Raw genomic sequence first — 27064 nt, forward strand, 5'->3', positions numbered from 1 at the left:
ATATGTTACGATAAATCCACATTAATAACAATGCTTTATTGTTTATAAATTGATTTATGTGTTGTAAATAAAACATGTTTTAATCTAGCAGGTGTGGATTTTATCAGTTGCAATGTAAAGTACATGTTTAAAGATTAATTACACAATTAAACATTACATTCATCAGATTTACATAAAATATATTTCAATATATAGTGCAACTTTTTAAAATGTTAAATTAATTTGAAATACATATCTCAATAATGTATCTTCAATATAAACAGTAGGTGCTTGTTATTTTAACATTTTTGCATTAGATATGATTTAACTTTATATATTGGTGTAGGGCGATATTTTGGATGCAATATTTATTGCTGTTTTTGTTATCAGTTTATCGTTTCGTATTATGTTTGTCTATCTTTTGACTTCAATATTGATGTTGGTAGATATATTTTTGTAGTCGATTTTCAGTAGTACAATCATTTAGCTTTGACATTATGACATGCAATTTCACTACAACTTGCAGCTACTACACTTGACATTAATCTTAGCTTTAAACCCAATCAAATTTAGTAATTGACGGTGGCTCTTTATTTAACTGACAAACCAATAAATTGTCAGCTTTAAAATAACAGATTATCCCATAGTTGCAAAGTATATTTAAAAAAAAAAAAAAAACCTTACAAACATGTAAAAACTTCACTGGAGTACATTATGCCATCCGCATGCCAAATCAAGCTACTAACAAAAGCAGGGAAAATATACAAAGCTTTTTGTTACACAACAAAATAACTCTATTCAGTTAGAATCCAAACTACCTCCAATACATGTGAGGAATAGTTCTATATCTTTTCGGGACTTAACCTACATGCCAATATTTCACTTCACATTAATCAATCAACTCACTAAAGGACTTTTTTTATATCAATAGCAGTGCAAGAATCAGTAACTTGGTTAAGAACTCAAAAGACCCAGATGAACTATTAGGAGTGTTCCAACAATCTGAGTGGTTTAAAAGATAAAGATATTCCTTTAGAGGGTATAGTGGGCAGGTTCACATAGGCTTCGATTTCTTCTTTTTTAGATACCATATTTAAGATTAAGAGCAAAATCTTTCTTGAACAATTGTTCTTGCCCCTTTCTCATCAAGTTAGGATGGCTAAGGCTCCCTCACCACAGGGGAGCTGCAGGCATGGTGGCTCTCGATTGCCCGGAAACCTGGGGGAGAAAGGGGATGGCAGCACCTTGCACTGCCACCCTGCAACATAAGGAGCTGTGACTGGCTGTGGTGGGGCTTTTACCCCAAAAGTCATAGGTTTGGCTTCCGAGGTGCATGTCCAATTGGACCGCAAAGCCCCACTCATAAAAGGGGGTCTTTCTATTCCCGATAGCTGCCTCAAGAGGATTGACCTGTTCCACATGCTGCAACAGGCCAGCAACCTCTTTTTTGTTTTCCTGCTGTCTCTTTTGTCTCCATTTGCAGGTGGGCTGCATGTCTCCGCTCGGCGCTTCCCCTGCATTTGCTCACATCAGAGGCTAGAAGCAGCCCAATTGTATCCAGGTTGGGGCTGCACAGGTTTGAGCACTGCTCACCTGACCCAGACATTTTTACGCTCAGTGGCGGCTCTGGCTGGAGAACGTTGAGACCTGCAGGCATGGGTGGAGCATGTAGGAGTTTTTCCTGTGGTGGATCCTAGAAGGGGGTGATAGCTTGGTGCCTTTGTTTGTTGGGCATTTTATAGTTGTACCAAATTGGTTGAGCCATTATTTGGATAGTGTTTTCAAATATCAAGAGGTCCCCTATTCAATTCTGGCTGCCCATTTGAAACATGTGAAGGTATTAGATCTGGTGTGATTGTTAGGTAGGCCTGGTCACGAAGGTGACACCAGAATGCCAGTATGCTTGGACGGGAGTTTTTGGGGGCTAACATTGGTGGGCAGGGTTTTTTGGTTGAAGGCATATAGATATTTTTAAAAGATCTCAGGGGACGCATGATTGGTAGGCATACATTTTGTGGGTTTTGTGTCATCGGAGGCCGTTATGCCTGGGATTAAAAAAAGTGCCAAGCACTCCAGGACAGAGGGCCACTAGAGGCCTTGATAAGCAAGGTGGATACAAACAATGTTGCAATTGTGGCTTTACAGGCTCAGCCTTCTGTGTACTGGCCCTAGAGGAGCAGTTGGAAAGAGCCAGGAGGTCTGGGGTTCCTCCCAAGGAGGCGTTTCCCCTCAGTCTCAAATAGGGTCAAGGCTCCAAGTAAGTGCAGGGCAGTGGGGCAGGCGCAGGTGGTGGCAGTCAGTGGCTCATCTAGGGTTTTGGACCCTCCTGTTTTAAGGGGTCCCCCTGTGGGACAGACTCCAGGTCCTGATAAGGGTGGCAAGGGTCAGCATAAGAACTGGTCACAATGTTAATTGGCTCAACAGCAGGCAGGGGAATTGTTCAGAATGCAGCTGATTGCACAGCGGACGAGACAATTCCAGTTGCAGGTCCTTCGCTGTCTGATTTAGTGAATAAGTTGACAGGTGTGTTGCCGTGGCTCTCTAGTGTTGGAATGCTGTCTGACCCTGTGGTTGGGTGGGCCATGGAGGGCACTAGCCATGTGGATGATCCAGAGAAGACCAGGCTCTTAGTAGCTCACTTGGGTGTGGGGGTTCTGGTGAATCGAGGACCTCCTGCCATTGTTGGGGCATGGCAGGAAGCTGTGGAATGGCCACGGCTGTGGCAGCTCCTGCCGTGGGAGCACTGGGTTCCACAGTAGGGGCTGGGGTCAGCGGTGATTCCTCACAGGTAGATGGCCAGGGGCTGTCAGCAGGGTCTCCATTTTGGGTGGCAGTGCGCACAGCACTTCTTCAGGGATTGTGAGTATACCCCAACTCAGGTGGAAGTTCATTCAAGTACAGCAGCTTTCTTACTTCTCATAGGTTTGGGTGAAGTGCGATCAGAGCACGAACAGTTGGGCAGGCACATTCCATATGGAAGTTAAAGAAAACATTTAGAAGGTGGAAAACCAGACAAGGAAGAGGCCACGAGGTGCAGGGAATGTGCGCATCCTAGGTATTTTAATCAGTGGTGTCAGAGAAAGAAGGTAGAGGAGACATTGGGGAATAGTATCATAGGCTTTTTAACTTATTCGGCCATCCTGTCGGAGCGTGTTCGCAACTTGGGGGCCTAACTCTCTTGCTACTGAAACAGGGTTGTGTGTGCACGAGGTGAGTATGGTGGGATGGGTTGGAAGGAGTATGACATGGAGTTCTAGGTCTAAGGCTTCCAGCTCTACATTGGCTTGGGATCAGATTGAGCTTAATATATGGCTCCACCACATGAAGCATTCACAGGCAGATTCAGACACCAATAAACCTTTCGTGCAGGGACAGGGTTCACCAGTAGCCCAGCAGTAGGGGCAAAGAAAGTCACCTGTTGGGATATCAATCGGCACACCTATACTAGACCATCAGGGACATGTAGATTTAAGCACTTTTGTTCCCTTTGCAGATGACATCCCACCCCGAATCCAAGTGTTTTTAAAAAAAAATCCGGGGATATGGGTGGCAAGAAACAGGTCTGATCATCTGGTTTTAGAGAAGGTCTACTCACCGGATGTCTTGTCAGTAATGATCCCATGGGTCAATATGTACAATAACAGAGAGGCAGCACAGATATTGTTTGAGGGCTTCAAGGAAGATTTTAGGATTCCCGCAATGGGTTATGTGGGTTCACCCTGCTGTAAGACTCAACAGCCGCTCAGAGCTAACCAAGGGGTGTCCAGGGCAAAAGTCGTAAATTAGTTGGGTCTTGGCAGGGTTGCAGGGCCATTCGAGCCAACCCACCTTGATGGTTTTGTTTGCTACCCATTAGGAATTGTCCCGAAGAAAGGGCCAAGAGAATATAGACTTCTCCATAACCTGTCAACGCCAGGGCAGTCTGTGGATGAGGTTTTCAATAGGACCCTATGCCCAGTCAAATACACCTCGCTTGATCAAGCAATAAAGGTGCTGCAAGAGTTGTAACCTTGGGCTTTGCTCCATAGATCAGGGCACTGCATGGAAGCACTGCATATTTTCCAGGAGCAGATGCAGAAGTTTTGGGTGCGTTGGCACTGGACAAGACGGTTGGGCCTGCCACTACCATTGAGTTCCTGGAAATAGAGTTGGATTCAGTTGCGGGGGTTCCAGGCTTTCTATGGAAAAGGTCAATGTCTTCTCTCAAGCCCTGCGGGCATGTCTGTTGGATAAGAAGGTCACAGTACATCAGTTGCAGGTCTTGGTGGGGTAGTTGAACTTCATCCTCCATATCATATTAATGGGCTGCCCCTTTTCGCGGTCCATCTCCCAGGCCATGTTTGGCTTAAAGATTTAATATCATCATACCAGGCTGTATAGTGAAGACAAAGCGGTACAAAAGGGGGTGGTGATGGACGGAGCATCTAAACCAATCAAACACTCACACCCAGTCAAAAGATCTGGGCTTAATCCATCACCGTTCTTTAGCCCACTCTGCCACCCCAGTTCAGACATGACTATATACAAATCAGTCTGACCCTGTGCCTCATGGGAACAGTCAAGCCCAAACTGCCAAGCCATGCCTTCCCTGGACCGGAAAAAAGCATCAGAGGACCGGTTTCTGGCATTACAGCCGTCTTCAGCCCGGCTTGCTTGAATCCAGTGGCAAAGTGAGCAAGGGACTCACGTCTGAGCATACCCTGCCACACTTATGGGGAACAAAGCGGTACAAAAGGGGGTGGTGATGGACGAAGCATCTGAACCAATCAAACACTCACACCCAGTCAAAAGATCTGGGTTTAATCCATCACCGTTCTTTAATCCACTCTGCCACCCCAGTTCAGACATGGCTATATGCAAATCAGTCTGACCCTGTGCCTCATGGGAACAGTCCAGCCCGAACTGCCAAGCCATGCCTTCCCTGGACCGGAAAAAAGCTTCCGAGGACCGGTTTCTGGCATCACAGCCGTCTTCAGCCCGGCTTGCTTGAATCCAGTGGCAAAGTGAGCAAAAAACGATGGATTTAGGCCCAGATCTCTGTACTGGGGTGAATGTATGACATTGTTCTGCATTCGGTCCATCAACTGTTGGTTTTGCATTTGTCCCCCCGAGTGGGATGGGTATGCTCAGACGTGAGTCCCATGCTCTCCACACCACTGGAGTCAAGCTATCCTGGCTGAAGACGGCTGATAGCAGGAAACCGGTCCTATGATGCTAGATTCCGGTCCAGGAAAGACATGGCTTGGCAGTTCGGGCTGGACTGTTCCCTTGAGGCACAGGGTCAAGGCTGATTTGCATATGGCTATGTCTGAACTGGGGTGGTGTGGAGTGCAAAAAAACGATGGATTTAGGCCCAAATCTCTGTACTGGGGTGAATGTATGACATTGTTCTGCATTCTGTCCATCAACTGTTGGTTTTGCATTTGTATAGTGAAGACAGGCAGAACAAGAGAATCTTGAACAATTTTTGCAAAATGTCAATGGGTCGGTGGTGTGGCTGTGGTGACCCATAAGCGGTGAGGAGCTAGGGCTGTTCATTGATGTGGTAGGGAGCGAGGGATTTAGAGCCATCTTAGATCCAGCTTGGTGCGCACAGCGGTAACCCAGGGAGTGGGTGCAATCAGGTATGGTTAACAATATAGTCTTCCTTGAATTGTTCACTATTATAGGAGCATTCTCTATTGAGCCAGATCAATTCCGCAACCTGTCAGTCATTTTCTGGTCAGGTAATATGTCTCTGGTTAAATGCATTAATCAGAAAGCGGCTAAGTGCAAGATGATTCTAAGAAGAGATTGTGTTGGCATGCCTTAAACTAAAGGTGCTGTTTAGATCCAAGCATGTGCCAGGAGTTCTAAACAATGCTACAGATGCTTTGTCTCATTCTAAGATACAGGTTTTTAGGTGCCATCACCCAGGAGCCGCGGTGTCACCTCTGCCATTCCCGGACTATCTGTGGCAGATTGGTCCCCTAGCCTAACAGACCTCAGGGCAGCCAGCCTACCTCCCAGGATCAGTTGGGTTTATGTAGGGGTGTTCTGCACTTACTGCAACTTCTTGGGGCAGTTAAGGCTGGGTCCTGGTTTACCTCCTTGTCATTCTTTGGTTTCTTCAGGGCTCTGCGGGGGCAAGGGTGCTCAGTTGCCACTGCCAGGTGCCATGTAGCAGCAATTTCCTTTTTTGCAAAGATGCATTTGAACCCAGATGAGACTATGTCCTTCCTGGTCCAGAGGGCTTTGATGGGAATCACTGGGAGTAGTCTATAAATCCATGGAGGAAGTCCGGCTTTTCAGGGTGGCATTCCCCCTCGCTTTCAATGGTGCTTTACGGGTCTGTGAGTGGGTAGCCATGAAGAAGAGGGATATGGACGCGGATTACAGCTGGTGGACGTCGGGTCCTCTGTGATTAATATCCCCAGGTACAAGACAGAGCAGGTGGGGAAGGGCAACCACATTTTGCTGCTGAGTACACCAAGTAATACATGCTGCACAGTCTGTAACAGTCAGACTGTTACAAGCGCTACGTGAGGCTGCATATGTTTTAACAGTGGTGATGGTTTCCTGATCCCTCTCTTCTTCTTTCCTATATGTTCAGGTTGGAGAAGTAGAGAGTTAAACAAGTGACTTGAACCCTTGGCAGCCCCTGTCCACACAGAAGTGAATGGGTGTACAAACGTTTGGATCCTGGGCCATTTCTCTGTCCGGCACGGTATTGAGACCTACCTTGCAGGTTACTTCCCGAGCATAGCACTGAGCCCAGGTTATAGCCTGCAATTTTTCAGATAAGGGGGCTGCAGCTAGCCCAACTGAGGGCTCTTTTAGACACAATGGTGCCAAAGGGGGTTATGCCCCCATAAGTGGTTACACTGCATTTAGGTGACAACGACTTGGTGCATGTTGGTTGCTGGCTACTATTGGTTAGCCTGGAAGTTCCTGCATGTGGTGCTGGCATGGTCACACATTGGATGGAGTGTAGCAGTAGTAGCTCAATTCATGCTGTCAATCATTCGGTAAAACATGTAAACAATAAAACTAGCAAGCTATTCAGACTACATAAGTTGCCATCCATCCCCAATGGCTCATTATGGGGGAGTGTTTTTTTTCTGTAGGATGGAGTACACCTATCAAAGATCATAATTATATTTTTCTTGGGAAAATTTTTGTCTAGTTTGTGCATCGCCCCAATAGAGGAATAGACCAGAGGGGGGCTGAGGCCAGATTGTAGGTGAACTATGCTGGCCTGTGGTGGGTGAGGTCACTACCTTTTCTTACATTTCTATGACAGCTAGGTGATGGGCCCAGGGGCATTGGGGTTGCAAGTGAATGGTCGCATCTGGCCCTTATGGGCAACCACCTGTGCAGTCGCAATCGGCATGTCTCACACTGGCCCTTGGGAGTAAGTGGGTGCCCGAAGTCGGCATACTAGCGGGCAGACAGGCCCCTTGCACAGGCACCTCACACATGGACACCCCAAAGGATGTTGCATTTTGTGTGTGTGGGGGTCCACCCTAAGGAGGAAACCACCACAGGTCACTGTGTGGGAAGACTGGGCCTGGACTGGCGAGATAACACAGGATCATGAGCTCATTCTGGGCAAAAATTGGGATACGCAGGAACATGACCAGATAGCGGTAGAAAGATTATATCCAGTGGCTCCGTCGAGGTTAGGTATGCATCACCTGGTGTAAATATTGTTGTAAATGTAATTGGACATTGAAGCCTTGCCCACAAAAGGGGCATGAGGGGAAGGTCAGGTCTTTGTAATCCTGATCACTGCTTCGAGAGAATCGCAACATGCCAGCTGAGTCTTTTTTGTCCCTCCCTCCATCCCCATAGCAATTACATTTTAGGGATAGGTTCCTCACATGTTGGGTGTTGGGCTGTCTTGTTTATGTACAAACCAATCATTCCTTTTCAGGTTGAGTGTTTTTGTCGAAATTTTGTCGGGAGTATTGCATGTGAGGTTACAATTGTGGTTCAATTAGGCACTACCTTTCCTTAGATTTCCACAATGGCGGGATAACGGGTCCACCCAAGGGGTGCTGGCAGGAGTTCACCTGGAGGATCCAGGTGCAGAGGGTTGCGAGCGGAAACTTGCATCTTGCCCTTATGTCCAACCACCCATAAGGCCATGCATGTGCCCCGCACTGGCCCATGGGGGGAGGGGAGAAGTGATGGATTTATGGTGTACCCGAGGTAGGTATACTAGTGGGCAGACGGGTCCCCTGCACAGGCACCTCACACATGAACGCCCCAAAGGGGAAAGCATTCTGGGTGTGTGGGGCTCTCCCCTAAGGAGTGTCCCACCACATATCATTGGGCAGAAAGGTTGAGCCTGAGCTGGGGAGTTATGACAGAAGTTACTAATGATCTCACTTGGGACATAAATTGGGATACGCAAGAACATGTCTAGATAGCGGTAGGAATATGATGTCTAGTGGCACTGTAAAGGTTAGGTACACATCATCAGGTGTAAATAATGCTATATATATGAGGGTTACTGCAAATACAATGTTGAAATGCTCTGTCTTTTTTTTCCATAAAATATGTAATAAAATTCTACCAGGGTTCACAACCCCAAATCAAAAGATTTGTGTAGTTTGTTTTCCCAGGAGACAGCCTGGGGGGAGGGGGCCAGATGGGTGTGGCTGGCTGCGGTTCTGGAGAAGAAGAGCCTCAGCTATACCACGCTATCTTTTTAAGATTATGAGCAAAGGCTTTCTTTGAGCATTTTTCCCAGTTTGTTTTGCAGTCCTTTTGTAAAATACAACTGTGGTTGATAATCTATTTGGTTGAACTTGGTGTCCAAAGTCCCTTTCCTTTTCATTTCAGCTGCTTTCTTGAGAAAAGCTTTTATGATCATACAGTAAACACAGTTCTTTCACAGCTTCTTCAGAGATTCTTATGTTCATATCTGAAGAATAGGGCAGTTTGCATTTCTCTGCATCCAATTCCCCCCTGCAAAATCAGCGTGTTTCAGCCTCTAATGATGTGAGATTATGCAGCACTGTAGATTATGTTTAACAGTTGGACAGTCAAATATAGACAGAATCATGAAGTGAATTTCAACTTACTTCATTCCATCCAAAAACAGTTTCTGGCAAGTACAAAAAAAACAAGTCTCAATTTTTGTTAAACATGTTTTGTGTTAAAATACCATGATGGAAAACAGAGTCAACAAAAATGGATGGCATGGATGCATCAAAGTTGGCCATTGTGCTTGTTATCAGTTTTCACCATGATTTGGAGAAGTAGGTAAGGACATTTCAGAGAATGCCAACTGTTCATTTCCATAAACACCAGTAATTTGACATGTACACAGTAGAGAGCATTCAGTTGTCCATGAGATGCTTGTATGCTCCCCTGATGCTGGTGATGTCCATCTCACAATAGAAGTTGTCAGAAATGGAAATTGTCCTCTTGGTGACTAATTACATTTTGCCTTGAAAAATCAATAATTCATTAGAGCCAGATGCATGTAGGTAAGTGTTTGTGATTCCAAAATAGCCAATTCTTCAGATTCAATATTTGGTAATCGCAAACCGCTATGCACAAATGTGTGTTTAACACATTTTGTGATTCTTAGTGCAAACAGCTATGCAAATGGTGTTTTTTAACAGTGGGTCACAAATAGACCTACCTCATTATTATTCATAGGGTAAGTCTCAGTCACAGGGATGGTGGCCTGCTGGGGTCTTTTTGATAAAAAAAATGGGAAGTGATTAAACAAAAAACGTTTTCTTTCCATTTTTTAAGAGTAGGTTTAGGCACTTGGAACCACAGCATGATCTTAAAAAATGTTTTTACAAACATTCACAAAGTGGAAGGGATTCCTTGGGGATCCATTTGTATTTGCAAATGGGTTACCACCTACCTGAAATAGGTGGTAAAATTGGAAGTTTTTTGCAAACACATTTCAGTCACTAAACATTCACACATACCCCTGCTAGTCGTTATTAGGAAGGGATGTCCTAAATCAACCCCTTCCTTATACAGAATAGCAAAACCAATTTGTGATTCGGTAATAGGTTACCATATTGCAAATTGTGCCTTTGGACATTAAAAATGCCTTTTTTCATTCACAAATGGCAAGATTTTATGAAACAGGCCATTTGTGAACAAAAAAAAACTTTGTACATCTGGCCCTGCTTGTTTTTCAGACACAGGAGTTGTTAGAATGCTTTGAGTAATTAACTTGTGTGTCACAAGAATAGGGAAAACCATCTCTTTATCAACTCTTTTTTCTCAGAAATTCACCAAGACTTGTAATATGAAAATGTATGTGAAAAGCAAGGTATTTAATAGTATTTTATGAATTGTTGATTCTCTCACTTATAAATACATATTTAAATAAATGAAGATCATCTGCAAAACTTTAGCTGAGGCAGCTCCTGTCATGCAAGCATATCATCTCTTTTTACAAGAAAACACCGGCAGATTATTTTAACTTCTGAGGTTTTCTGATGTTTTAATTACATTTGCCCTTTTATTGTGTCTTTGTAGTTTTGTCCCTTAGAGTTGGTGTATGAATTTTATTTCATCTGTTTTTTTCATATATTGGTATTGGCTGTCTCTAGGTCCCTGACTCTGTTTGTAGTCCCCGCTGTCCTCCTGGATTCAGAAAAGCTGCCATAACAACACAACCCATTTGCTGCTACAACTGTGTTCCCTGTCTGCGGGGAGAGATTTCCAACCAAACAGGTAACTGGACATGCAGTATCAGAGCTTGAGTAATGAGTTTTTAGTGGTCAACAAATAAAAAATTATTCATGTTTTTTTCTTGCCATCTATCAGATTCTGTTGAATGCCTCAAATGTCCATGGGATCAATGGTCCAATGATAATCGTATCCGTTGCGTCCCAAAGATCACCGAGTTTCTTTCCTACAATGAAACCTTTGGAGCCATCCTGGCTGGAGCCAGTCTTTTGTCTTCAACAATTCCTGTTGCCATCCTTGGACTCTACATTCATTACAGAAGCACACCTATTGTCAAAGCAAGCAATTGTTACCTTAGCTACCTCTTGCTCCTGTCTCTTACCATGTGCTTCCTTTGCTCGTTGGCTTTTATTGGTTACCCCACAACAGAGAAATGCCTTCTTCGCCAGGCAGGCTTTGGTATCACGTTTGCCCTTTGTGTCTCCTGTATCTTAGCAAAAACCATCATGGTGGTCATAGCCTTTGCTGCCACAAAACCCAACAGTGACTTAAGGAGGTGGGTTGGGCCTCAGTTGTCATATACAATCATCTTTTTCTCTACTCTAATCCAAATTCTACTCTGTGGTGTTTGGTTGGTTGTCGCACCTCCTTTTTCGGTCTATAACACTCACACTCACCCTGGTATCATCACAGTAGAATGTCACGAAGGATCCACCATTGCTTTCTGGTGCATGCTGGGATATCTTGGATTTCTTGCAACCATTAGTTTTGTAATTGCTTTTCTGGCCAGGAATCTCCCCAACAGCTTCAACGAGGCTAAATTAATCACCTTCAGCATGGTCGCATTCCTCAGTGTTTGGATCTCATTTATTCCTGCCTACCTCAGCACTAACGGCAAGTACATGGTGGCCATGGAGATATTCGCCATTTTATCTTCAAGTTCCTCCCTAGTTTTGTGTATATTTGTTCCAAAGTGTTTCATCATCCTTTTTAGACCAAACAGAAACACAAAAGCATATCTGATGAGCCGGGATCCAGGTCACACAAAGGTGTTTTAACCATAGCTATATCACATTAGGACACATGTTTTTCTTTAAGGATGGACCCAGCATTGCTCCAACGCATTTTGCAGTCCTTGAACTCTGGTACAAATCAGTGTGGCTTCAGCCCTCTATTGGTATTATTTGTTCATAAATCCATAACAGAGACACTGCATGTTAGTCCAACGTCAAAAGACACACACCCTGAGAACTGTGAATTTGTTATCTAGCTGAAGCTTTTGTTCTTGTGAATGCCATGACTACTAATATATTTTCCTTTTCATAACCTTTATTTTTCATATAGATGCATTGCAAAAAGTTATTGCAAAGCTAAAGGGCATTCATCAGATGAAATCCCAAGTTGATCAGAACTCGCTTGAGAATAGATCTCTATTCGCTGATTTAGCTCAAATAATCTGTAGTTTTTATTAAGGTTTTCCCTTTTAACAACTGTTAAAATATAAAGCTATATGTCTGCTGCTATGGATGTATCAATGTTTGATTTTAGTCTTCAGATTATTTTGATGGCAAGTCCTTAAATGCTACTGTGCCTTACTGATACAGAAAAAATCAATGAATACAACTATATATAAATATGAATAAATGTAGAGCTGAGTACTGCAAGTTTCCTCCTAGCAAGGAACAAAGCAGAAGGCCCATTCTTGAACACCCATGGCCTTCCCTGGTGCTGATTTAAAATTCTTAAAAGCCCTTACTCAGCCCAGCAGTCCAAGGATGTGGACACAGCACCTTGGATCCCACAACTCCTTAGCAGTGGCCCCAAGATGCAACTTTTACAAGTACAGGTAAGCAGAGTAAGCACCCTGATTGATGTCCACACTGCCTCTCTTCACCAACCTTTATTACACTTAGGTGAATATTTGACTCTGCTACTATTGCATTGGTCAAGCTCCACATTGACCTGCCAGCTGGTGGGCTTGAAAGAGGCCTGAGTGTCCAGAGATTAGATCCATTCCTTTGATCTTCCTCCTGTTTCTGTGAGTCAGACATTGGTCTACATCTCATCATAACTGAAAGTGGTTCCCAAGTGAGATAAAGTCACTAGGCTGATTGACATTGCCTAATCTAAACCAGTGAGAGTGGCTCACCTACCTTGAGCCAGTCAATGCGCTTGTTGAACTTTTGAAACACTCCCATTTCTTTAGCTGGTTACTTAGGGGCCCATTAGTATGTCGGGCGGATCGCCACAGTCCGCATGCAAATTCCCCCGCTATATTACTATTGCAGGGGGGACCCCAGCGAATGGAAAGCCCATCTGCCCGTTTTCCGCCCGGTCGATGAGTCGACCGGGAGGAAAAGCTGTCAATATGGTGGCGGTTCTGGTAGACACCACCATCCATATTAAGATACATGCGGGCTCTTGCCTTTCAAAATGCCTTACATTTTTTAGGAATCCTTACTTGTGCCCCTTGTCGACCTAGGAACTTTGGGCCATATTATCAAGAACGGGCGATACATTATCGTCCCTTTTATCGGAAGGAAACTGCCGCTAAAGCGGCGATAATGGGCTTCATGATATGCCCTTGTGAATTCCCATAGAAGCCCAGGTTCTGGTGTTAATTCACAAGGGCATATTATCAAGCCCATTATTGCCGCTTTAGCGGCAATTTCCTGCCGATTAAAGCGGCGATAATGTATCGCCCTTTCCTGATAATATGGCCCTTTATTTTTCTAACCATTGTACACTTTTTCCTAGATTTATTTTAAGAGAATTAGAATTAGAGCCCTGATCTGTTTCCAGATCCAGGAGTCAGCACCTGGAAGCTGTTTGGCCCTTATACGCAGACCCTAACCGACTGGTCAGGAAAGACACTTTCCTTTCTAAAGAGTTCAGATGAGTGAAACACTAGTTTCTAGGGCTAAGGCTAGGGCTAAGGCACTGGCTGTGCTTGAACACTTAAACTACCACATGAAAAATTGAGGGTCACGGAGGGTCTTGTCCATGATGCACTGGAGAGGACCGGAACAGACATGTGACGAATGTGTGACTCCTCCCATGGGCTAGTTACCTACCTATTTGCATCATAATTCCATGTTGGACTATGCATTCAGAAGTTTTACTTCACAAATTCATTTTTGCAGAACTATTCAATGGACAACTGCAATGTGGAGAAAACTAACACTGTGTTCCGTCAAGTATAGCTCAGCAGAATTATGAGCCTCATTTATGAAAAGTGACGCATTGCTTCGTGAAAACAGCGATGCGCCACTTTTCACGGCGCCCTCCTTGCGACACTAATAATGCATCATATTTACAGTATGACGCATCATGGTGATAGGAGTTACAGATACGTCAGTATTGCTGACGTATCTGTAAGCGCAAAAGTGACACATTGCTGGAGTGTGTCACAAAAGTGATGCAACTCCAGCAATGTGTCCTTTCACATGGGGCAAGCCCCATGTGAAAGGGCCTGCGTCAGTATTACGCCTGCTGTAAGGCAGGCGTAAGTAATTGACGCATTTGTGTCCTAGAAGTGGTGCAGTGAAATCTTATAGATTTCACTGCGTCACTTCTATGACCCTTTGTTGCGTCAGAACGTACCCCCCCTGCATACCTTATACCTGACGCAGGTATAATGTAGCGCAGGGGTTTACAAAGTGACGCATCTACCTAGATGGTTCACTTTGTAAATATGGTGCACATTTTTTACATTGCTGGTGCACCACAAAAAGTGATGCACCAGCTGCGTAAAAGTGACGCACAGCCTCATAAATGAGGCCCCATATGTTTAGCATTCAACAAGGATACTAGCGACAAAAATGATTTAAAGTCGTGATCTTCAGATTAATGTTGTCATGCAAATGCTTTACCAATTGCACACAAATGGGAAGTGCTTCGTAGACTTTCATGCAGGGTGCAAAAAAGAAACTGTGCAACTTCACACACCCATAGTTACATAATGATGTGGGACACTGTCCTTCAAGCATGGCAGATGAAGCAAGGAGAGAAGGCGGATAGACCCTGTTATGATGGAACCCACTTGGGATTTATATATTGTGCACATAGGAAGTGGTCTGATTGCTTCTGGAGTAGGTTATTGATGTTAGCAGTCCAAACGTTGGACCATACACGGAGGATTCGTCATAAGAGCATGGACTTATTTACCGAAAAACGTCAGAAGTAACCAAAGTTGCTAAGCAGCGCACGATCTTTGTTATCTATGGCAAGGACAGTCAGAATTTTGGAAGTGGCACGCACTTGCCTGACTTAAGGGACGTTGTTACGTATTCCACCACTGATGCTTTCAACTGTGAGCATGTGAACTATGCCTCCCATTTTTTCTTACCCTGAATAAGCCCTGTTTAGGGTGAAACGCATTGGCTGAACGCAACTGTGCAAAAGATTTGAAAAATAAAAGAATTGTAATGCATAACCAAAGAAAATTTGAGAAGAAATTATTATTGACTTTTGACTCATTCTTGTACTAAATTTGTATTGCCTCTCATCACTTTGTTTGGAATGCATTTTATCTGTGATCATAATACATTAGTGACTAGACTGGGTAGTGTAGTGTTAATTAACCTTGCTGCCATTCTGTGTTTTGAATATTTAATATACACAATGTCTCCCCACCGGACGCTTTTCAGCCAAAGCCTTTTTTACGGGTTAAAGTGTTAAGTTCAAAACCCAGTACTTATACAAACTTGTGTAAGTAAACATAAACAAAGGATATACAATAAACGTGTCCCTGACTGATACAAACTGGTGGCAGCCATTTTTTAATGGTTCCAAATTGAACCAAAAAGCACATATATATTATGGTACCTGGCTGAAAGCTGAAAATCAATAATTGAATAGTCATGCATGCTTCACTGGTAATGTTGAAACATGTAATAATAGAACATCATCAGACGTATTGTAATAGGCTACAGCAAAAGCATATTCTATTCCATTATTTATCAATACATTCTCCGTGCAATTACATGAAACATCAAATGATCATGAATATCATGCATACAGTAGAACCATTTCCTTTGCAATACAATTAATTTGTGTATCAAAGGAAGTAGCCAAATTAAGTATGTTAAAATGCATAGAAAATGAAACGTAAATGGAAAATGATGCCCTAGTGAGCATGTAGCATTAACGAGCCATTCATCTACACTCTAGAAAAACAAATTTAACACTTTCTAAATGTAGATGACTATTTTACAATCAAGTCCCAGTTGGAAAAATATATTGAGCATAATTCCATTTTCACATAAAAATTACAATTGAAAACGCAATCGTAAACATTCTAACCCTCACATAGAAAAATCCATAACCCGATGCAGATACAATATTACTAATTCCCTGATCGGCTTTTAAGTATATTTAAACTAGGTCTTCAAAATACAAAAATAGATATTAATGTGCATCAGCTGTATATGATCATCGACACGCACTGAAGTGAAGTCACCCTGGTGTTTTTGAATACAAACAAATAAAAGCATTAACATCAAAGTAAAAGATCTAAATCACTTCCGAGCCTGAAACAGAAATATATAAATGGAACAATTTCAAAATGGCTGCCACCAGTTTGTATCAGTCAGCCCCAAGTTCATTGTATGTCATTTGTTTATGTTTACTTGCACAAATGTGCTTAGGCACTGGGTTTTGAAATTATTACCCTGACCCTTGAGAAAGGTTTCAGATGTCAACTGGTGTCTGTGATTGTTCTTTTGGAATGAGAGATCTACCAGATTAAATTTTACATTTTAAACTATACAAAAAACATGACATTCACAAATTATAGTTACCTGAAGTAACTATACATCAATACAAAGACTTCTAGGTACATTTCTTTAGCAATTAGTATTGGTGTTTTGCATGCTCCTATCACAGAGCACAGCAACAATTCATCACGTCAGTTATAAACTGACCTCACTATAAATAACCACAATTTACTGGTACACAGGATTAATACCACTCGAAATGTAGCCTGCTCAATTGAAGAGTTTGCCAGAAACTGTTCCTTACTATGTATAGTATGATGTCAGCACCTACTGCCCTAAAAATCAAGACCCATCATTAGAAACCAAATTTGACATGTTGATTCATTCTATAGAATGCAGTCACAAATCTTTAAAATATTAAGCATAGAAATGTATATATTGGAGCCACGCCCCCTCAGCTTTATTAAGGACTTTTGTAGCAGTTTATTTTGTCTTGAAAAGGATGCCAGGTTACCACTTAAACTATTGGAGCTTTGTGAAACACTTTTAAGGCTCTTGCATCTGACTTTAGAGGGACCTTTAGAGATTTCATGAGGTACTGCAATTTTCTGAATGCCTAGGAAGCCTAAAGAGACACATTTACTAAGAAGTCTTGCAATTCAACAGAGCAAATAAATTAGCTGCCCTACATTACATCCACAGGTACAAACAAATGGAGCTCCTCAGTAATTTTAGGAGGGAGGAGGCGGGTGGGACACACACTCACATACACCGCCACCCACACATACACACATACACACTCACAGCCATGCATTTAAAGGAGCGCACATACATACACAAACACATTAATTCACAACACTCATTACCGAACAAATTTATACATGCACCAAACATTAATTAAAACAAAAAGCACACAGTTAACTGCAGCTCTGCCTCGAAGGTCTGAGGGTGCTTGCGACTGCAGCCTTCCCTCATTGGTTGACCTTAGGTGAGCCAATGAGGGATGGCAGTAGTCCCAATGTCATCACAGAGGGGTATGGGTCAGTAAGACTGCTGACCTCACCCCACTCTGTGATGAACTGTAACTGACTGACACTCTACCCAGGGTGCTTCAGGGTTTAAAAGTGAAGCACCCAGGTGTAAGGCAATCAGTGACGCTACCCCTCATTACTGAGGGGAGGCCCTCAAGGACCTTTGTTGAGCTGAGGAGGTCACGCCCTCAGTAGCTGTGACATCCTCAACCCAGCAAAGTTCAGCCTAGCCAGCCAGTAGCCTGCACAATTAGCACATGTCTGGCTCCTGGCTGCCTGACCTGAAAATTACCAGTATCTGTCAGGCTGACCTTTGCTCAGCCTGACAGACACTGTTCGGGAGGGGCAAAAGGTGCGGGTGTGTGGTCCCTCAGCCCCACTGGACCGGCCACGGCTGGAGCTCCTGTTCTCTCCTCTAATATTGGTGCACTTTGGGTAGCCTTGTGCTAAGCACATACCCTTGCAACAGTGTACACTGATGTATTGGTGCTCTCTAACGTAGGTTTTGTACTGTAAGAATACCATTCCAGTACAAATTACACTACTTAGACATAGTTGAAAACCGTTCCTACTTTGTAGTGTGTTGTATTTTAAAGCAGGCATACAAAGTTCAAAACGTTTTGTAAAAAAAAAAAGTTCTCAAATGTTACTCCTATCCTATACATTTTTGGTACATTGCCTGCCGACCTGTTTTTAGTACACGGCTTTGCAATAAAACCCATGGGTGGTAGAATAGAAGCACCAAAGTACCACCCACTTGACACCCTCTAAACGCAACTTAGTGCACTGTACTACTTTGCTTTACTTCAGAGCTACTTTCCAGTGCGAATCAAGATTTTCCCTGTGAAATAAATCCCAATTCAAGACTTTACTCCAGTTTCTGTCACTTCTTGTGGCATTGCACTGAAACAAAGCCTTGATAAATGTACCTCAAGGCTTTAAAAACATCATGAAAATACATATATAGTTACAAAGAGAATGACTCTTGTTCAAGTCCCTTTATCCATTGGTTTGTTTCCTTCTACCACATCTCACAGCATGGGGCAGTGTTTCAATACACTTCAACCATAGGCTGACATCCTTAGAAGCAGCTGCAAAATGTTGGCACACATATGTTGTGCCAGGGTTAAGACAGTCTACTGAATGTAGGTAACAGCTACTTGAATTTACCACAGCCGACTCGCATCATCCCCCACTTCCATAGCAATAATTGAACACTCATCATCGTAAAAAAGCTTTGTGCTTGTTATCTACAGGACGAATAAATATGCTAATCTATTAAAATAATAATTCCTATTTGTAAAGCGTGAATATATTACCCCTTTATGGGTTTCAAGGTGCTGAAGGCTGTCAGGGAGATTAAGTGAGCTATTGCCCAGAGTCACATGATGCTGGGCTGAGCTGCTGCCAGGGATTGAACCATGAGCCCCAGGCTCCGGCATCAGCTTCCCTGGCCACTGTGCCACACCTCTCCGTAGCAAGTAGCAACATTTTGTAAACACAAATGTATACATTGAAGACACACCCCTTTGCCTATGTGAAAGACATTTGAAGCAGTCGCTTCTGATTTAAGAGGGACATCTATGGTAACTAGAGGTACCCGAGCTTTCTGAAGACTAGCCAGATCTGGCTCAAGTTGAACATCAGGTAACTACTTGAAGTACTGCAGATTTATGAAATGATTTAAAGACTTCTAAATCGGACTCAAGTGGCACATCTAGGAACGACTTGCGGTACTGCAGGGGTGTGAACTTATTAAGGGACTGCAGCCTTCTTAAAGAATTCAAGCTGTTGCTTCTGACTGGAGATACTACAGCTTCATGAAAGGCCAGAGCTATTGTCGTTCCAATGCGTGTTAGCCATGTCTTCAATATCATTAACATATCATGGTTTCTTATAACATTCATAAAATGTTGAATCTTAGTTTTATCCCCCCATAAAGGAGGACTGAAATCCTAGGATATCCCATGCAGTTCTACATAGAAATGTATTTTTGGAATACAATAATTATCTATCAGCATTTTTATATTGCGTTACACCTAGAAGTTATCAAGGCACCCTTACAGGTAAAAAAGCAAGACAAAAATGACTGAAGAGAAGCCTTTACTTACTTTATTTTAGCCATAAGTTCATAAAAGTACACAGTACAGAAAATTTACAATTCAAAGGACCAGAATAAAAACATAGATAAAAGCAATTCATGTCACTTAACAACATTGAAAAGAAAACACATGCTTTCAAGAAAAAGTAGACCTAAGATGCTTGCTAGACATTGGATCTGTAATGTATATCAGTATTTCCACGGCTGATCAAAGACCATCATAATATACATTTGGACCTTTTCAGCCACAGTGAATGCCAATATCTCGATAACCAAAATACCACAACTCTGCAAGTGTTCCTGCTCAAAGTTCTAAGCACCTCCAGGTAATGGCCGGTACCAACAATTTTGCATAGGGGAATTATTCCTTTTTCCCTAAGAGATTTGTAACTTGGGCAAAAAAATAACAGATGAACAATGGATTCAGGACTCACATTACAAGCAGGCCATTTGTCATCTTCAGCTGGATCCTTACTCCGTTTTTTACAAAAAGATTTAGTGGGTATTGTTTTGTACCGAAACTGAAAGAATAACTTCCTAGCCAGGGGACGGACAACTTCATCCACTGAATCCTCAATACAGGGGGCACATTTAAAATTGAGGAACTTGATAGTCCCTATTTATTAAGCGTGAAATACTCACCCTTATAGGTCTCAAGGCGCTGGAGGCCCTCATGGAAATTAAGTGAGCTATTGCCCAGAGTCACATGGTGCTGAGCTGAGCTGCCGCCGGAGATTGAACCGTGAACCCTGTGCTCCAAAGTCAGCTGCCCTGGCCACTGCACCACACCTGACAAAATAAGTTGCCCTTAACCTTAAGCAAAGCTTGCAATAGGGTTATTTACTAAAACATTGCTTTCAGCTTCTGCCTGGATACAGAGGACATGTTACCCGGGTTTAGCCAAAACCTAATCATTCCAAGCATCCCTAATAGCACTTTCAATGCTCTAAACCAAGGAATTGAGTTAGGCGAGGGAAGCTTTGGTAGCTCCAAAAGAGGCTCCCGGTATGAACAAAGTTCATCCACTGTCCACAATCTGTGCCAAAACCTCAGGAGTTTATAACTTATTTTGTGTACCAGCTGCCTTCGCGCAAGATCCAGGAAAAAAGGCACCAGTGGGGTACTTGCAGGTATATCTGTCAAAGATCTAAGAAATCGATTTTCAGATGACAGAAGGTTTATCGAGCCTGTGCCCCAAAGTTCAGCCCCATTAAGAGCACCCCCTAAGATTTTTGTGTTATACATTTTTTAAGGGCAGGTCCAAGCTGCCTTGAAAGTGTGTTTCTATGTAATTTACTATGGTTCGCGGGCTGGTGTGTAAGTTGCATCTTCACTTTTTCAATGGGTGCCTCCCAATTAATTGCGGGGTCAGGTGGATGCCCAGGTAATCAAAAGCATCAACCTGTTCCAGATTGCTATTACCAACTAGCACAGGTCTTTTATTGGATTTGGCCTTACCTTTCCTAAACATCATATATTTCGTTTTGGTTTCATTCATGACCAGGCCTTGCTCATCACAGAACTTGATGAAATCATTAAGGAGCTAATGAAGTCACTGCGGTGTCTTTGAAATTAAGAGAGTATCATCGGCTAAGAGCAAGGCAGGGACTCTCTTGTGGCCGACATTCGGGGCTTCGCATCTGTCTCTATCTAAAAAGGGGATAACATCATTAAAAGAATAAAAAGAGTGGGGACAAGAACACAACCCTGCCTTACTCCACAGTGGACCAAAAAAGCATAGGTAAGTTGATTACTTTTCATTTAGAAAGGTCATCAAGACCTATCTTTTCCCGGCTCCATAGTCTCTTGCATGCTCTCTGCTGTGCTGTCTTTCCTGCTCTAGTGCCGGGACGCCCCTATGCTGGGGCAGCTGTCGCGCTCTATAAGTTAAGATAAGTTTAGTTAAGTTAAGTATTGCTCCCACCCCACCTCACCTGTGCTGTGCTCGATCTGTGAAGTCTAATTAAAACATTTGGAAAGTTCTGTGGCATACCCTGCTTCTTGAGGACCCTCCAAAGGTTAGCGCGCAGGACTAGATCGAATGCAGACCCTAGGTCTACGAAAGCCACATAGAGCTCCCCTGCTTTTACATGTTCTTCCTTCCAATATATGCACAACAAACGGATAGTTTGATCCAGGGTGCTAATTTTTGCTTGAAAGCCTGCCTGGAATTCACTCAGGACATTTGACTCTGTGATCCAGTCCTGCAACCAAACTAAAATCTGCTCACAGAGAATCTTTTGCAAGGAGTCAATGAGGCTAATTGGCCTATAGCTGGATGGCTTCAATCTGTCATCTTTCTTATAGATGGGGACAATCTCAGCATTTTTCCATGAGGAGGGAATAGGGCTACCTCTGAGGTTCGAATTAGATAATACATTTATATAAGGACCCCAGAGTGCCACATCCTCCTTATAGAGGTCATTCGGGATTCGATCAGGACCGGGGGCATGGGCCAGAGTACAAGAGGCAATTGCTACCTGGGTCTCTTTTATGGCAAAATGAAGGGGTTCACCCCCCTACTCCCTTTTTGTACCGGGCCTTCGTCAAAACCCTCAATTGTCTCATCCCTAGATTTGTACAGGGTGCCAAAATGTGTTTCCCAGTCCTTTGGCTGTACTGAGAATTCTTGGGTTCGCCTATTCCCCTTAAGCGAATATGCTGCCTTGCTCCCGAAGCATTTCGAGTCTCTATCTAATAGTGCTTTCTGCAGAGATGACCATAGGGAGCCCTCCCACTCCTTCTTAGCAGACTCAATTTCCTGCGTATACTTAGCTCTACAGATCACTATCTCTGTATGAGATTTTTGCTTTAAAGCCCTTAGTAGTGCCTCCTTACTGAGCCTGCAGTTCTTGGTGTACCATGCACCCTGTTGGTCTGGTCTCTGTTGTGGACTGGATCTTTCTTTCTTTTTGGGATTTCCCTGGCGGCCTAGAAAATCCCTTATCTCGTTATATAATACTTCGTGGCTAGGTCCTATCGTCTCATCAATGTACTCAACAGTGGAGCTAGAAGCTTTCTCAAGTAACGTGCAGACCTTCCTCGTCACCATGCCTAGTGCCTCTGGGTGGGCCTCCACCCAGTCCCATTTAATTCTCCTTTGAATATTTGTTACTGTAAGAATTCCTAGGTCTGGGCCGCCTATATTAGCAGGCCCCACAGGCGCCTGGTTAGTAAAAGTAAAGGCGAGAGTGTTGTGATCGCTGTCAACCCTTTTTACCACTTCCATATCAATGACTGAGTGCAAATAATCTAGGGATACCTAGCAGTAATCGATTCTACTTTCCTGAGCTAGCCTATTAAACGTAGGTTCCCTGTTGGGGTAAGATAATATCCTTCCATTGGGCACTCTCAAAGTGTTAGTGGCAGCAACTGCGCTGCTCTCTTAATCCACCTTACTAAAGGCAGGTCTAACTGAGGGACATGCCATTCCCTATACCATTCATCAGTCAGGTTTGGGGGGATTAGAGCAAGTGTCTCAAACGTACAATTAAAATCACAACCCACCAATACCTGAGAGTTGTTTGAGTGTTACGTTAGTGCGGTATCTAGAAAGCGCAAAGTGTTTGTTTCTTCCTTGGCTTTCCCTACCCAATTACAAACATTAAAAATCCTCATTTTAGCACCATTTTTGAAGCAAAGCTCCAGTGCAAGTATGTATTTTGAGTCCACATGCAGTAATCTCACTTTGATCCCTAGTGCACTATTCACCCATACTGCTAGTCGAGGATCTATCCCCTCTTTTCTAGCGGCATCTTTGGCATGGGTGGAAAAGCCACTTCTGTACGGGCAAGTAAGACTCCGGGTTTCTTGAAATAAAATAACCTCAAAGGAGTCTACAAATGAACATCATTCTGCATCTGCCATTAGTTTATTAATCCCCGCCATGTTCCTAACCAGTACCCTTAAAGAGTGGAGCTTCGACAACCCCCCTTAAGTGCATTTTGTTTGTGTTAACTCTCCTCTATGAATTCCTACAGCAACCCCAGTTTCAACAGTTGGAACACACTCACTGTTCGCATCTTAGTCTAGGGCTGTGACACATGCTGGATGAGTAGAGTTTCAATTTAGAGGTCAGCTGGTGTGGATCATCCCTAGGGAACTAGAGAGACCTATCCTATCAGCAGATGTTAGCTTCACCTCATCCACGGGTCAACTAATCCACCTCCCCTCACCCCTATTCGGCAAAGGCAACCTAGTTGGGGCCAGACCAATTTTCGGGTGAAACAGCCTGGAACAGGATGCGCTGATAGGTGCAAAGAGAGGTCTAGGGGATGCTCCAACTGGTGGTCTGTATCTGATGGATATGCAGGAGTTGTTGGAGGTGACTATGCGGGCATCGATCGACAGTAGGACAGTAATATTTGCAGTATCATATAAGCTGACCTCGATTATAACCCACATTGAGCTCTGCATTGGAAGTCTTCTAACCACTCTGATGTCATCCCTAATGACTGCATAACATTGTTGTGTGAACCAAAGCCAGTATATGACCTTGCTTTTAAGTGACTCCTGGCTTTCAAAGTATCTGGTAGAGAGTTTAGGGACTTCTGTGAGAAAGATCTCTGCACTGCATTCCCTTACCCTTGGTCTCACGTAGAAACCCTCCCACACAGATTCACTGGTAGAGACCCTCCCACGATCTTGCATAAGTATATTACCTTCGTCCAGGACAACCGTTCCTCTATCTATGTTCTGGCTCAACATGGAGACCAAGGGGTTACTCTGGGGTTGTTTTCTAAGATCAGGGGGGTGACAATACCCAACATTAGATGGCAATGAATTAGGGGATCTTGTTTGAATAGAATCTCGAGGGGTAATTCCCTTTTTATGGACTATACTGCATGCTTCCATACTAATTGTATTCCTATTTGGAGGAAGTGGTTTAGATTCTGGGGCCACCCGTAGGCCCATAATCAATTCTTTCCAATAAGGTGGCAACCTTTTCTTTGAGCATGTTTACCTCAGCTCTCAGGGATTCTATCAAGTCTTTTAGTGACGGGATCACACTTATGGTGGTGCTCACTATCTCGAAGAAGTCAACCCCCCTTTCACCCCTCACCCCCCATCCTCCTCCACTTCAAGAACTTCAAATCTGTTTTGGCACTTAATATTAGAATTTGGGATTCCATTGTGAACTAATCAGGGGTCAGCATCCGGTGAAAGGACTTGTGCACATGGGCCCAGACCAGTACACCTATCCTTTCTATGCTTGGTGTCATTTTTCTTTTATCTCGGTGGGGTATGTCTAGCTGTCTTTTTGGCTGGGGGAGGTTCTGGTGAGATATCGACCAATGTTCCATCATCTAGGACTTTATTACACTTTTTTTTGTCTTTTTGAACAACAGTAGAATCCGCTTTACTGTTTTCTTTGCAGATGGTGGGCCTGGGGAGGAAGCAGACATTAGTCCGGTGGTATTGTCTCTGCCAGTGTGGCTGTCTCAAGAGGAAGAAGGACTAGATGGATCAGAGTTAACCATATCCTGGGATTGACACAATCCTGTCCATTGTCTCGCGACAAATGACATTTGAGGACCGGTTATAGCCCAAAGGTTGAACCTTAGCCTTCCTTTTACCCATTTTTGTTCTTAAACTAAGCTGGGTAATAATAAAACCAGGTTAATAAGCAGGATGACATATGGTGGAAGTCACATTGACTACACAGTACCTCGGGAACAGGTGAAAGCAATAAAGGTATAAATAACTAGTTGGGACCCGTGGAGCAATCACTAATCTGTAGCCCACCAGCCACACTAGTCCAAGGGCAGAAGTTGTAGGGGGAAATAGCACAAGTGTAAAATGGAAACTGCAAAATGAAAAAAAATACTAGCCCTGGGACTGGTGTGGCTGGTGGGCTACAGATTAGTGATTGCTCCACGTTGAATCTGCAAAGTTGAAAGGGAATGTGGTACACGGTAAACATTGTACTGCAGCTTAACTGTATTTAAGTAATTAAAATAGTTAAAATACAATGACAAAATTGAAAATAAAAGATATTATCAATAGTATTAAAAGTTAGTCTGGTTCTGTTCAATAATCAACCAAGTCTTATAATCGTGATAACAAAGGATATGTCCAGGTTGTTTAACTAGAGTCAGCAAACAAAGTTTTGGAGGGGCTAAGTAACTAGCAGCCAGTGCTGACAGCACGCAGCTCGTGGCCGTCGGTTAGTATTCTTAGTGGCAAAGAAAGAAGAGCAAAACAAAGAAGCGGCTGCAGCACAGCACTCCAATCCATAGGGGAAACAATCACAAAAGGTTTGGTGGGTGAACATGTCTCACTGTCTGTCCCTATGGATAGTCTGTATCAGTCCTCTCCTTTTCAGGATCTCCAAGAGCTTCCCTCCATTTAGCTGAGTCCATCTCCTCCAGTTGGAGACCCTAAGAACCAAAGGAGATGCCCCAGCCCTGCCTCAGCCTGTCGTGCCGCGGGAGCCCGTGCTTGAATTTAGAGCACCTCCAGGCGCTCTGATTGACTGTAGGCGGCTCCTGCCACAATGACTCTTGGGCCTTGCAGTGTGTTACAATAAAGAAAGATCCATAGTATGTAGGTGTAGTCAGGATCATAACTTTATTTCTTCTTCAGATCCAAGAGATAAGTAGAGATAGTCTAGAGACAGATTAGAGACCCCACCAGGAGCAGTTCCATTGCTCAGCCCTTCATGCCAACTGACATCTCCTTACTGTACAAACCACCCAACATTCCAATGACATCATCAAGGGCCAAGCAGTGCAGCAGGGGAAAGCATAGGGAGGATGAACAAGACATGTTACATTACAACACATCCCCCTTTTATCAAAATCAACAAATGAATTAATAAGCAGACATGCAAAATAATTCACAAGGAAGTAAAAGTGCAAAGATGAAAAAAAACACAAAGAGAATGTTAAGAAGATTCAGAACAAGGAGCCAAATAACACAGCGAATCAACATCCAAGTACTAAACCAACTAACACTCCAAAAACAATTAAATAAAGTCAGGAACAGATTTTCCACACCCAACAACGGAGGTAAACCATACTCACCCCACCTCCTTCCCATAGAAAAATATAAAAAAAAATTAGGAGAAACACCTCTGTAAAGGGCAAATTACCTCCCTACTGGGAAAATATACCTCCCAAAAACACAGAAACAAATTGTAAACGGCAAATCACCTCCCTACTGGGAAAACATACCTCCCAAAAACACAGAAACAAATTGTAAAGGGCAAATCACCTCCCTATTGGGAAAACACCTCCCAAAAACCATGAAAGTGGTGATTTGCCCTATACAATATGTTTCAAGGTTTTGGGGAGGTGTTTCCCCTAATTTATTTTTTCATTTCACTATAGGACGGAGGTGGGGTGAGTATGGTTTACCTCCGTTGTTGGGGTAACCAACTAAGTTACCCACAACCCAAATGAGAGCACAAAACACCTGGACTCTCAACAAAACCTTGAAAAACTAATGGGGCGACATACTTATGTTGTCACCCACAACCAAGAAAACGGCACATAGCCTATGGGGTAAATAACTAAGTTACCCACAACCAAATCAGAGAACTATACTCTCATACTCTCAACCAAAACCAATAAATGAAAAAC

At 43.3% G+C, this 27064-nt stretch overlaps 1 protein-coding gene across 1 annotated transcript in view; it reads left to right on the forward strand.

The window, feature by feature from the left end:
- The window catches only part of LOC144797882 (extracellular calcium-sensing receptor-like), a 328213-nt gene extending 316523 nt beyond the window's left edge, over positions 1-11690 (forward strand). Inside the window, exons 5-6 of the mRNA XM_078668684.1 lie at positions 10554-10677; positions 10771-11690. Coding sequence (XP_078524810.1) covers positions 10554-10677; positions 10771-11690 — 1044 coding nt within the window. The remainder of the gene's footprint in view (positions 1-10553; positions 10678-10770) is intronic.
- The last annotated feature ends 15374 nt before the right edge of the window (positions 11691-27064 follow it).

Source organism: Lissotriton helveticus, chromosome 12, assembly GCF_964261635.1.
Source record: "Lissotriton helveticus chromosome 12, aLisHel1.1, whole genome shotgun sequence".
Lineage (NCBI taxonomy): Eukaryota > Metazoa > Chordata > Amphibia > Caudata > Salamandridae > Lissotriton > Lissotriton helveticus.